General features: G+C 37.7%; 3 protein-coding genes across 5 annotated transcripts in view; 2 read left to right on the forward strand and 1 right to left on the reverse strand.

Moving 5' to 3' along the window:
* Positions 1–11,040, reverse strand: part of LOC124157906 — a 137,116-nt gene extending 126,076 nt beyond the window's left edge. The window contains exons 1-7 of one of the 2 annotated variants that reach the window (XM_046532986.1): positions 10,685–11,040; positions 5,841–6,029; positions 5,582–5,768; positions 5,394–5,489; positions 5,046–5,131; positions 3,916–4,050; positions 3,689–3,761 (exon numbers count right to left, since the gene is read on the reverse strand). In XM_046532986.1, coding sequence (XP_046388942.1) covers positions 3,689–3,761; positions 3,916–4,050; positions 5,046–5,131; positions 5,394–5,489; positions 5,582–5,768; positions 5,841–6,029; positions 10,685–10,884 — 966 coding nt within the window. In that variant the 5' untranslated portion in view covers positions 10,885–11,040. The remainder of the gene's footprint in view (positions 1–3,688; positions 3,762–3,915; positions 4,051–5,045; positions 5,132–5,393; positions 5,490–5,581; positions 5,769–5,840; positions 6,030–10,684) is intronic. The other variant, XM_046532985.1, reaches the window with a different exon arrangement.
* The window catches only part of LOC124157902 (neuroglian), a 254,597-nt gene that overhangs the window by 121,444 nt on the left and 119,138 nt on the right, over positions 1–14,015 (forward strand). The window lies entirely within an intron of this gene.
* Positions 11,343–14,015, forward strand: part of LOC124157904 (glutamine-dependent NAD(+) synthetase) — a 53,511-nt gene continuing 50,838 nt past the window's right edge. The window contains exons 1-3 of one of the 2 annotated variants that reach the window (XM_046532978.1): positions 11,343–11,456; positions 11,592–11,793; positions 12,036–12,206. In XM_046532978.1, coding sequence (XP_046388934.1) covers positions 11,648–11,793; positions 12,036–12,206 — 317 coding nt within the window. In that variant the 5' untranslated portion in view covers positions 11,343–11,456; positions 11,592–11,647. Of the gene's footprint in view, positions 11,794–12,035; positions 12,207–14,015 lie in introns of both variants that reach the window. The other variant, XM_046532979.1, reaches the window with a different exon arrangement.

A 14,015-nucleotide genomic window follows, 5' to 3' on the forward strand; every position in this document is an offset into this window, starting at 1 on the left:
ATGGCACAAGGACCCATAATTACACTTCGAATATATGTGAGCAGATAACTCCGTGGCCATGTCTGCGCGTGACTGACCTTGAAATATGATTGAAATATCCCATTTATTTTAATCTGTCAATCGTAGTTCTACCCTCGTAAAATCAAGATTGAGAGATTTTTAAGGTTTTAGGACAAAATTCACTGCTTTTTCCAGGTTTTTTCACGGTATATGAAATTCACGGTTTTAAGGTTTTCAAGGTTGAGTGGGAACCCTGAATATATACATCTTCTTTTCCACAAAGTAATGCTATCATAACAAGGGCCGGGAAAACTAACTTTCTACCAGAAATTCTTCCTGATCCAGGGGAACAATTCAGCTGTCATTATAGGGATACTATAATATACATTGAGCTCCTAATGCACTACTTGAGAATTTCCATTACCCAATAAAAAAATAATTTGATACGACTGATGATTCAAACCTGGACACCCTACATCCCACTCTAGGCAAATACAATTTTTCACCATGGAATTTTCAAATTTAAAGAACTATATATAAGAATAATATTTTTTCTGACGATCTTATGACAAGATATAAAACACTTCATAGAAAAATACATTAGATTCATAAATGACTTTATGGTCATATAAAGAAATAAGAATATTAGAGCTTAGAACAAACAGATAGACCACAGAATAATTATCCTCATCCTGAAGGAGGATTTTTAATTTCTTATTAAATGACAACATAGAATTATTTGCTTACAAATGACTAGGAAATTAAATGCAAAATCTGAAAACCAATTTATGTGCACCAAACATAGATCCAGTTGTCCCAATGACTGATAATGTACATTACGTATTCCTATTTCTAGTTTCACAATTGTGAACATCACAGACGTAAATGCCAATAGGGAAGTAAAAAAATCAAAGTTGATACTAAATAGACACAGCAGAGGAAGAATGTTCTGTGCTTTAAAAATAGCCTATGATGGTTTTTTGTTTGGTGGCTTTTTGTGCAATCATTTTAATTGAAAATTTTGCGATGCACTTTGGAGGCAAAGAGGTGATAAGCCAAAAAAATTATGCATGCTGTTAATCACGCCCAGATAGAAAATACTCAAATACACAGTACCATAAAAGCGGTACATATAAGCACATGGAAGAGGCGCACCTTTTTTCCCAGAAATTGCAGCCGAAAATGAGTGTGGCCTCTTACACTAACTTCTTATCTTCCGACCATGCCTAGTAAGCATCATTACGTTAAGACAACAAGTGAATACATACTTATCTCCGAGCACCATACATATCGTGTAAATTTAGCTGAAAAAATGCCGCTATTACCGCCGCAGTTATCAAAATTTCTTCTTTCAATTAGTATTGTAAGAGGAAATTTTGATAACTGTCCCAAGTCCAGGCATACATCTGCAACACCGTGCGATAGGATTAAAAAAATGCCGCAAATTTTTTTTCTTTACCTTCGATACTCAAAATAGGGGTGCGCCTCTTACACGCGCTTATACAGTACATAGAACATTGCTGTCTACAAGGTTCCTGCGGAAGCAGGTAGCAAATTGAGCTTGGTTCATTGGCTAAGATTTAAATATTTTCCCAGGGCATATAACAAGATAAAGAACTTGTAGATGATTCCATTTAACTATACCAAAGGGCCCATAGTTCAAATTCTGGATGAGGCATAAACCCCTAAACAACAACCCTCGAAGGGCTTACGCAGTTTAAGAATCGAAATGGCCTCCATACCCAGATGTGTGAGATTCATACACCAGAGGCTCAGCCTAAGGTGACCTGTACCCTGGCCTATATCTACTAGCCTTATGGCTGAAACTAGAGATGGGTCGGTGCTGGTACTACCAGTTCCTGGCCTGTGGAACCGGTATTGAGAATCAATCGCATAAAGTCGGTACTTAGGAACCGGCTCAGAACCAAGACGAGGATTTGAATTTGGCACCCAAAGCCGAAACAGTCTCCAGCGTATTCAAGGCCAAAAAGTGAATAAAAGATTAAAAATACATACAGTGCAACCTCGATAAAATGACACCCCACGGTGCACCAATAAATACTCGTTATAGCGAATTGTTGCTTTACCGGAGGTGGAGCAAATAATAGCCAATATGTATACCTGTTGCAAACAGTTATACTGGAACAGAGTGGTGCGGTGACAGATAAATTTCTATCTGATAAACGTAAGCATAAATCCAGACGAAAGGTGATGTTTATTTGCATCACTAAATTTCCTTACTCATACAACAATTGTTTCGTGTTTCCTTGGCCATGGTGTCTGCCATCAAATGCTTTCTATTCATGCAACTCAAGGACGTGCGGGTATGCTGACGACTGCTTTCTGCCGCCCGAGGAACAAAAGAAGATCAAGCATTCGCAAATGCTAATGCCACAATATTTTCACCAAAATTAACTACTTATTTATCAAACGACAGTTTACCACATAAATTTGAGACTGAGTACTCCATTAACTTCATTTCTAACTGATCGCTAGCAATTAGAGCGATTAAGGAGTATTGATGTAAGTTTTTCCGGCGGTGAAACCCTCGCTAAGGCGAAAGCAAACACTAAAAGGGCCTCCAAAAAACGAATTTTTTTAACACGCTTATTATAGGGTCAGTTGACGGTGCATCGGCTATCTCTCGTAATATCGGGGGTCTTGCTATAGCCCGTACTCGCTTTAACGAGATTCCACTGTATATTACTTTCCGACTGCATGGCGTCCACGTATTTTTCTTTTGAGAGTTGCTCAGTTATGGCTCTCTCTATGCAACTCTTGCAATGCCATGTGTCATGCCGTGAATGGTGGCAGGCCACCCATCAAATTAATTTATAATGCATATTTTAATGTATTAGGTTAGGAATTCCTCTCCTTCCAACTTCTAATAATTACTCATTAGTGCTTTGTAACTGTAAATGGTGATTTTTACCAAAAAAAATTGAAATAAGCACAGAGTTTTTACTACAAAATTACTTACATAAATACATCTGATAGTGATTCATAAAATTTAAAAGCTAAAAAAAATATTAACATTATACCAGTCATGGATGAATGTAGGTCATTAGATGTAGGCTGCATTTTCTTGGTTTCACAGCATCGCGGTTCTCTCCAACACAACCACGAAGCAGTGAAACCCAGAAAATGCAGCCTACATTACCACTGCACCACAGAAGCCTTCGCACCAAGGTCATTAGACTTCTAAGCTAGAAACATTGTAGTGAGTAAAAGTCAATTAGAATAAAATACTCTATGGCATTACATGATGAATCATTGTGAGTGTGATAAGTTGATGCCCAGGAACATATAGGAATTGTTTTGATGGATTGTCCTTGGTTAAGACCAGCTTAGTTAAGTTGGGTAATATGAAAAATACATAGAGGTAAAAGACAAAAATTTCAAGGGAAAGGGATACAGCATTCAGCATAACACAAAAATATTCAAGTGCATGGCTGAGGACATGAATTTGGGTTGCTGTAAAACATTTAAAATTAACTTTTTATGAAGATAATTGTCATCAATCAATGGCTTACTAGTGTTTCTTAACAGAAAATACAGTAAAAATCCTCATTCACTCTGGAGTAAAGTATACATTGCTCAGCACTGAAACGGTTAAGGAGCAATGACAACAGAATGAAGAAAAATAAGGGATATCAAACACCACAACAGAGGGCCAAAAAATACTAACCTCAATTGGCCCATACTGTTTTGCCCGCGCCTCCATTATTCGCAAATTTCGCTTCTGTTCTGCTAACCTCTCCCTTTAATTAGATAAGAATAGCAAATTTACAACCACATTTAAAACATTAAACAAAAAAGATCTAATACAAATTGACCAAAACCAATCATTTGGAGAACCAAGCAAGCATTACGTATAAATTCAAGAAATTGAAAACAAGAATATTCATTACTTACACGACAATGCAGGGGTTCGAGGAAAATTCCCACAGTCTTCTGCTCCGTAAAACACTTTTTACATGTTCACAAGCATATGCTAATCCCTTCTGCCTTGCTGTTTCCTTCGCTTTAAATTGGAGTGTCCCTTGGAGTCTTTAGGAAAAGTAAAAATTAATAAAGTCATCCTATCAGTTGGCAAACAATGCAAGCTATCTGACTCAAAAGGGAAAGAAGAGGATATGAATATGCATGTAACAGAAAATTGATTATTACGCAAGTGATAAATATATATCTCCTAAATAAATCTAAGGCATCATTAGGGATGTGGTTTTTTTGTCCTTTTATGCCAGACCTTTCAGTGAAAAGCATATTATGAAAGCCAGAACTACAATCCTTGACAACATAAGTTTTACACTTCAAAAGTTATGATGACATGGAATTGTTTATAAATAACTGAAGGAAATGAGATTAAATTTCTGTAGTAAATCACAAAATATCATATCCACAACAAAGGAAGGTGGACTTGGAAACTGGAGGTGAATCTTTGAAAAAAATATGTACTGGAAAGTATACTGGCCATTCACAGTCAATCTGATACAGTGGCCATGTATAAAATTACAAAATCTCTATATTTTAACTATATTGGTGCAACTTCAACTTCATACTCAGTGGGGAACCAAAGAAAACAACACCCTTTCCTTTGACAAGAATAACTTGAGATCTTAATCTGATTGTAGCATAAGCATACTATTCTATTCACTGAGCTGAGATTCTTAAGCTTGGCAGAAGAATAGATAAATTAGAATTCCTTTCTGAACAACTATTGAGAATTAAATAATTTTTACCATGAAACATAAAGAAGTTACCAGATGGGGATATTTCCAACAGAAGAGGCTGTACCTAAGTACTTATAATGGGGGTAAAAGTAGGGATACTGATTCTCACACAAAATAATGCAACAATTACCAATTAAACAACAATCATGAGCTCCACGAAATTTAAGTGCATAAAAAAATATGCACATGAAAAGAAACTACAAATAACAATATAAGCAATAGTATAAAATTCATCAAACCGGTGTAAAAAAATTAGAAATCTTAAAATAAATTAAAAATTATCACAATAACCACCAGATAATTGAAATTTACCCTTCTTTTGCCTTTTCCAATTTTCTAGAGAAAGCTTCCTCCGACAAAATTTCACTGTTACCCTTCAGATGAGGTGATAACATTGCCTGAAAGAACAGTAAGAAATGTGCTAAAAAGAGATTTTATAAATTGCCAATTAAGTTTACTAGCAACAAATAATGTAATTGTATAACAGAATATGTTTCATACTTAACTTGTAAACGTCTGTATTGATACTTTTATTTGACTTATCTTATGTTTGTATACAAACCAACGGAGCCAGTAAAAAATTAAACAATGAACTAAACACGATTGATGACAATTTTTACAGCAGAATTATAAAAATAAAAGACAAAATTATACACCCACCTCTTCAATATTCAAATCTAGCTCATGATAAAATGTATCACACTCTTTTATATAGTCAAATAATGGAATTTCAGAGAGGAATCTGTTGTCGGCAACCTGTTTCAAGTATATTAACATCAAATACATGAATTATCGATAGAATTATTTTAATCACAATGAGCATACAAGATTATTCTTATACCACGTACATCTTGACCTCTACTAAGACTGTATTTCTTCAGATCGATGAGATGGCTGTGTAGTTGCTGCATGGAAGACTCCAGCAATGATGTCTTAGCCAGGCAATCACTCTGAGCATTAATCAATTTTTTCCTCAAGGTTGCTGTTTTATTCTCTAATTCTGACATTTCCTCTTGAGCAGACGTCACTTCATGTCTTTGAAAAAAAAATAATTTCGATTTTAAAAATCAGAAAAAGGGGTAACATTTACTTATGTAATTGACTTACTGCTCGGCATTCAACACATCCTCCAAAGATTTGACATAATTTTCAAGATAATTTTGCTCGTCTTTTAAGGCTGCTATGTAGTCTTCACCAATATCCTGCAGCTCAAAATTTTCAGGGAGTACTTCCTTAAGCGCAATATCAAGATCTTCATCTTCAAGGATTAAACCAGCCTCTTCAAGCTTTGTATACCTGAGAAGTAACACAGGAGCAATAGTAGCATCTTAACATGGAGAATATTATTTTTCTGTTTAAATGAAGTATGTATATGACATAGGTAATATGTACCGTATATGTCTGAATATAGCCCCCCCTTTTTTCCAAAAATGCCTGTGATAAAAGTTAAGTTAAAGGGGGAATATATTCAAACCCATTTTTTAAATTTTTTCCTGAAACTCAAGCCTCAAAATTAGGGGGGGGAGGATTATATTCAGAGGGGAACTATATTTGGACGAATACGGTATATGTACAAAAATGAAATATAAAATATGATGATGCATTTATAGATTATGTAGAATAAATGAAATGTAAAGTAACCGGTCTCATTTAGTTAATTTTACAAGCAAGGGCGTACCCAGGATCAAAACCAGAGGGGGCAAGCCTTAGTCATTCAAGTCGTAACACAGAAAAGGTTATGTAACCAAAATTTCAAGAAAATTATAACAGCACTTTACTAGTTTTCTTAAAAATTATTTGTTTGGAAAAAATATTTTTATTTTGATTACATGTTTAATACTAATATCACTTTTGTTGGATTTAAAGAAAATTTGTTTAAAAAATTCTTTTTGAGATATTTTCTTTTGCTTTTAGGGGGGGAGAGCAGCCCCCTTTTGCCCCCCCCCCCTGGGTACGCCCATGTTTACAAGGATACGAAGGTGATCAAGAAAGATCCTGATATCACGTGTCAAATGACTAGCTCAAGTTAAATAAAAGTCACCTTCTCAAATCCCCCTTTATATTTTTGTTCCCCTAAGCTGCCAGCATTAAGAAAGCCATGATCGCTGGGGAGACCTCACCAGGAATGAAAACTGACAGATGTGTTTTCCCGCTCCATTTATCCCTTTTCTCTCTGTGGGATAACGATAACCCTAAGAACTAAAAAAGTATGTACCAGGCTTGAGTGGGCCCATATTTGCACCAAATGAAGGAAAAATCACCCCATCCTCATTACTACCCCCTTATCTCAACCCAACCTATCCAGGAGAGGAGGGAAGAGTAAGATGTGGAAATAAAAGTTGTATAGTAATGAAGAGAGAGGATGTTGAAAGATTAGAAGCATTCAATAAGCAGGTACAGGGGGTGATGGAGAGAGCAAGATAGCACAAAAAGGAAGAGCTCGACTAGGTGGATGAAAAGGAGGCCACTAGATACATAAACAGAAAAGGAGGACATTGAGATTGGATGTAGCCCAAAGAGTTAAGGAACACTGAAGAATGGTAATATATTGAAGGAATTAAGCATGTAAAGAGGTTAGAAAGATAGCATACTTAAGAGCAGGGTTGTGTCACAAAACATGCTAGCACACTATTTCCAGGACCTCTGTGAAGGGATGATTATAACAATCCCCCTTTTTTTTAGGCCCGATGCCAAGACAATATGCCTTGACTCATAAGGAGGGGATTGTGAATCATCCCTTCACAGAGGTCCTGGAAATAGTCAACGAGGAGGTTTGGTGACACTGTTAAAATCTTGAAGATATTCACTTAGTGGAGGTGTGAGATGGACTGAATTACTGAAGGGTTAAGCCATGCCTCCTGTCTTCAGGCTGGTGACCTGTAGCTACTCACGTGTTTTCCCTGACAAAAAAGGGTGGGTGTGTACATTTGGCAAGGCTAAGTTTGCTAAAACTCTCTCTTGGTGCTCCCATTCCCCCATCCACAAAGCCCACCAACAGTGTCCAGTATCTAACTAAAGGCACCCTCCTCCTCTTGCTTTAGCCATACTCACTTAGCCACGATAGACTGAACTGGGTATAACATGATAGAATTTGAAATATAAAGACCTATATTTTAGCGTTTTTCAATCAGTCGCCTACTTCCAGCGTTGCACATAGAGAAAAATCCATTGCCTCAACCTTTTGGCACATTAGCAAATGATTTCATGAACTCATGTTGAGCAGGTCTCACACCTTCTCAGGTATTCCTCGGCCTCTACAAGCCCTCGCAGCATAGTTCATTGCTGATTACACCCTTTTGAGCTATGCAATCCTCCAATAAGCAGTCCACCCCCTGATGCCAGTTCAAAAATACATCCCAATTAGCCAAAAATATTTCAACATCCATCCCATCTATAAAATATTTTTAATGAATCACAATTTCTGGTCTGAGTGAATGACGCTAATGCCTGACTTTCCCTAATCAAAAGTAAGACGCACCGATTCTGAAATACAGGGGGCAAAATAATTCCAGAGAGCAGCATTATTATTTCGTTTCTCTTTTCACGTGAAAAAATATAATCCTTTATAAAGGGTTACTCAAGGCACACACTCACGCATAATAGGTTGAGAGGAAAATCTGCGGGCCTACACTATGTGCCCGACAGGAACCAAATTCCTCAAAAAAAAAAGAGGCCAGAGAAAGAGACAAAACAGAGAAACAGATCATGGGCTTCAAACATGGAGCAGAAATGAGGACAAATGCACAATATATCCTCAGAGGGAGTGCACATCTTTGCAAATAGCCTTTGACTCTGAGGAAGCAAAAGAATTGTGCTGGGAGGCAAGACCGCTGTTAGAAAAACTGGCTGGAAAGATGACCACAGTGGAAATATTCATGGGCCTTAAAGCAGAGAAAGAGACTGATGGACTAACCTCTATCTAAAAGCACTTACATCCATCTACACCCGATTCACTCAGGAGGAGAAAAAAGGATGGGACCAGAAATACTTGGAATATTTCAGAGAAAAAAGGTAGACTATAATAGGGTGGTTCCCTATTATTTTTTATTGCCTAAATCGAAAGATAATTTCTCCTCGAGTACGTATTTCATGCTTTTAGATTTTTAAATGATGGTATCTATTTTTTGCGATTAAACAAAAAGTGAAAATTTTCAAGCGCGCGAAAACGCGACGGCTAAGTAGGAATGATGGGAAAAGTCTGTGTGACGTATTTCTGGTTCCCGCTGCCGCCCTGTGAGGTGACCTTGAGGTGAGGCTTGAGCGCTGATACGACGCAGGCTGCTAGCAGATATCAGGGTACCCTGCTAGCAGGTAGCGCTTGGCTTAAACATAGATTGTTACTACCTTATCAAACGAAGGAAACTTTCGGACCTTAGACAATTTTAATAAGTGATTATTAAGACATGTTTCCCTGAGCTTTGTGCCTCATGCATGCATTGGTAATCTCAGGCGATGTAAAACTCCTACCCTCTCGTGTAGAAACTAGGTCCCTGTGACGTCACGTGGAGTGGAATCGCATGAACGCCAATCTGGCCTTTTTCAAATGAGGTTAAAATTGACCATTGCCATTCGTTTAAACTGGGATTTCTAAAACCAAATAATCTGTATATTATGAAAACCCTAATGGTGGGTAACGAATAGCAATCAATACATTTTGTTTTCTTTGATGAAGGAAACTACCCTATTTTGGTGAATGTATTGGGACAGCAGAGATACTCCAGAAAAATGTGTGTGGGAGACTGCATATAGAAGGCGACCATGGTGGGACAGCCGACTTTATATATGAGAAAAAGGGCGAAGATTCTTGATTGCTGCCATCCATTGGGAAGGGGGAGTCACTTGAAGTGGGGGGATGGGTTCTGAAAGGTGCTATGCACATTCCAACCTGATCACCCTACACAACTGAATTCCACGACCATCCCTATCGGAGACATTGCGACGCCACAGAAATCAGGTTAGGGTGGTCAGCAGTTGGATGGTCTGTCATGACCAACTGCCTGACCATCGGGTTCGACTGCATTCATCAGGCAACAGGCCTACACACCCTCCAACTATTGGTGCCTACGTAGTTGGTACTGACAGTTGGGTGGTTTGGTCGGAACGTGCGTAGCGCCCTTAAGGTTGTCATAACTTCAGCAGACCTCCCCTTACTCAATGCCACCTCAAGTGTGTGTCAAAAAATGAAATACTTTACATAAATAGATAAGTAGATGAAAAAGAAAATAGAAATTTACCACTCTAGTAATAGTAATTATAACAGCATGAGGGTGAAGTCAGAACTTTTCAATTAGAGTAATATTAAAAGTAGCCTCCTTATAATACATAAGAGGAAAAAAAACGGAAAAAAGTCAGCCAAAGGGATGTGTATCTTCAGTACTTACAAGTCCTCATGTACTAGAGTAAAAGGTAAAATACACCAATAGCTGTAATGAGGGCCTCACTCATAAATGAGAGAGAAAATATACAAATATAACACTTGGATTCCATGGATACAATACCTCTCGAGAAAGATGATACCCCAAGCACAACCACCGAGAGGGGTCGTGCCCAAACCAATTCAATCCCTGCACATCAGTTACACTATTATATCTTTCTGAGGGAGCTTATCCATGGAAACCAAATAAATTCTACGTCCTTATTATATCCGAATGTGGGCCGGAGGGTGGTACTGTGGTAATAAAGCAACTGGAACTAGAAACCTGTAGACATCACTTCGTTGATAAGTAGTGTAAATTTAATTGATACTCATGAGTATTTTAAAGACGTAGCAGCACATAGGTACTATGTTAAACATGATTACCAATAATTTAAAGAAAATTACAAGGCTACCACATGTCAACATACATAATTATACTTAATCAACTGGCAGTAGTCGAGACTTGGGCTATTTTAACTTTTCCTCAGAATTAGATGCAGTAGCATCATTAGCAAAGACATTAGGTGATACTCACTCTTCGAGCTCTTCCTCTGATAGATAGTTTGAACTGTCAACATTTGCACACAACCATTCAAAGAGTTCTACCGTCGGGCTGTTATCGAGTAGCCATGTCCATTTCTTATTTTTCTCAGGATATTCGATTTCGGAAAGAAACTTAGAGAAAGCTTCCTCTGACACACTGGATGGCAAGAGCTTACTCGAGTCCACAGACATGTTTCTCCCACGGCTGTTAGATGATCAGCAGTACAGATGCATGCAGAAAGTTTAATATTTCCTCAAGATTCCTCAACTTCCTCGATTTCTCCGCCGCCGCCGCTGCTTTGACAGTTGACTGCATAAAGTGCGTATCGTACTTAAATTCGCGGGAATTTGATCGACCAATGAGAAGTGGATCTTTGTTCACCAGTACCAATGGTTAGTATTTTGTGGAAGTTTCCCCATGTGGACAATGTAAACTATTTATGTTGGTATTAAGCTTTTTCATGAGGAGCTTATCCTATTTTATGAGCGTCACAAGCCTCTACTCTACTCTAAGTCGTACTGCGCATGCGCAAAATTAAAAATCCCAAATTAAATTCAAATGGGATGCTCAGGTGAAAATGTAAACACAAGAACAGAGCATATCTATTTACGATTGTGCGTGGTTGATGGCAATGGATCATTGGACGGGATCGAAGGTTAGGCGGTGTAGGGGTTGAGAAGTCTGTAGTTTGTTGTTACCATAGCAACTACCTTGAAGTGGAACGGTGGACATTTTCCGTGTCGCTAGAATGATATAATATCAGGTATTTCATTATTTGCAGTCATTAATGCCTGTAACAGCCATCGTAATACCGTTTATTTGCCTTGCAATCTAGACAGTCTTCTTTTGTGTTTTTATCATAATTTTTCGGTATATTATCTTCTGATTACCTTCAAAGGACAAGCGTGTTCCTGAGAACAAGTGTTTTTAATAGCTTTGGCCATCGTGTTTACAATGAGGCGCAAAGTTACATTGGCCGTATGCACCCTAAATCAATGGGCTTTGGATTTCGAAGGGAATTTAAATAGAATTCTTCAAAGTATTGAGGAAGCAAAGGATGCTGGTGCTTCTTATCGTAGTGGACCCGAGTTGGAAATATGGTAATTAATGGTATTCCATGTACATTCTAACGAAAAATGCCTTTATTATCCTTGAGAGCTGGTCATTTTATTGAGACTATCTGAGAAGGATAGACATGTTGGCCATTGTTGGTCAAATATTTGGACTGCTTGGTTGTAATCTTTTTCGGGATAGTGTATATTCAGTCACTAATGTGGAGAACAGGAACATGAGTAAAAGTGCCCCATGAAATTTCTTAGAAATATGTCTGTCAATATTACAGTGGTTACAGCTGCGAAGATCACTTTTATGAAAGTGACACTCTTCTTCACTCATGGGAAGTGCTATTGGAGATCATCACCAGCCCCTTAAGTCGTGACATAATTATAGATGTCGGCATGCCAGTTATGCACAAAAATGTAACATACAATTGTAGAGTTGTATGTTTGAATGGGTATGTACCATTAAGGTGGACTACTTGTAGCTCCCTCTTGGTGTTAAAATTCTTTATTTTTATCAAATTCAAGGAAATACCTGCCTCTTTCACTTATACGAGCAAATTTGCTGGTCTGATCAAAATTTCACACACTTTACTACTGTATATTGTGTGGATTTTCTTACTACTGCAAAGGGCTAAGGCAACGGTAGTGTTGCAACCTTGTTGAAGTGGAAAGACTCGTGCTTTTCAGTCACCATTTGAACTGGATAGTAACTGAAATTACTGCGAGGTAGGTTGAAAAATAGGGGCCAGATGGAATGTAGTTTACTTGATGGATTTATTTGAAATTCTGGATTGGAAATCATTTGGGAAACCCTATCTTTATATCTTCCGAGAAATTATGGAATAGCTTAAATATGTAAACCTCAGAAATCTTAGAAAATTGTACCTGGCCCTTTAAGGCTGCTTTTGATTATTACAGGAAAGGAGGCACAGCCCCTGAGGTTATTAGCATGATACAACCTTATGGATAACGTATAAGGTGTAAGCTCCCACGTTTGCCCAACATGTTTTACACCTTCTATGGCCCAAGGGGGTATTTAAAATATCCGGACCGATTTTCCCAAAATCATACGAGTTATAAAAGAATCATAATTATTGAAATGAAAACTAATATGAAATCATGCCATTACTTATAAAATTAGGACTAAAGGGTCCTCTGTTACTTCTGACAAGTTCAACAATCTTACACATCCACAACTTAGGTCGTGGAATTTTCCATATGGGATCCCCAGCCTCAGGTTTTGACCAGTGAGGACTGTACCCTGCCTCCACCTAGGTGTAATGGATATTACAAGGGTTTTTTAGTATTTCATATCTTTTTAAAAGATCATCAATCATGCAATTGAGATACTTTATTTATTTGTATCTTTGTTTGTGTAAGTCGTCTTCGCCAGTGGCAAATGGGTTCGGGGGAAAAAAAGCAGGGAACAAGTCCAAATCCTCACACAAAACCAACTCAACTTTATTCCAACCAAGTCGTACAAACTACTATTCCCCTGCCCAACTACGACTATTTCCCCTACCGGCCGTCAGCCAACGTCCATGGAGTCGCCGAGAGAGATCGTTTCCCAAGCATCTCTGCCGATGACAACACGAACGTGCTGATGGCTGCGTTTTGGACAAAGTCCATTTCGAGTCGACTCTCCATCATCTTGCAGCTTTTTAATTAACCTGATGTGCTTACACTTGTATAAATGTATTTTATTTTGTGCTGAAGGGAACTGCCAAAATATGTTTTGACATATTTTACCACTAACAGAGCTAATTAATTTTTCATAAATAGTAGGTACAGAGAGAAATCTCATAGAAAGTCATATTTATTTGAGTTAATAGTGTAAGCAACAACTACGTAAGGCCTTATCAGTGATCTACATCACTGTGCTTTATTGCAATTAAATAACCAGGCTTCGAGTACTTAAAATATCCACTTGGGTGACTAATGGTGTTCATAATTACTATGAGAAAGATTCAGAGGAAGAAAAAGGAAACAGGAAAGTAGGAACCATGTGTGTGATTCAGTATGAAATCCATTAGTTACCAACCAAGTTTACCTGATGTTATGAAACCAAAATAGTGTGGTGTTGCATTGTTAATCTCGTGGCAATTTTTAACGTAAGCGCAGACACAAGGAACTTTTCATTTGCCACTGATCAAGTGAGGGAAAAACTCCACAAAGACAAGAATAATAACGAACCAGAGAACAATTATATCAAAAGTAAATGTCAACTTCATTAAACTAGTATTTGAAGGTATAAATATTTG

This window comes from Ischnura elegans, chromosome 4, assembly GCF_921293095.1.
Source record: "Ischnura elegans chromosome 4, ioIscEleg1.1, whole genome shotgun sequence".
Lineage (NCBI taxonomy): Eukaryota > Metazoa > Arthropoda > Insecta > Odonata > Coenagrionidae > Ischnura > Ischnura elegans.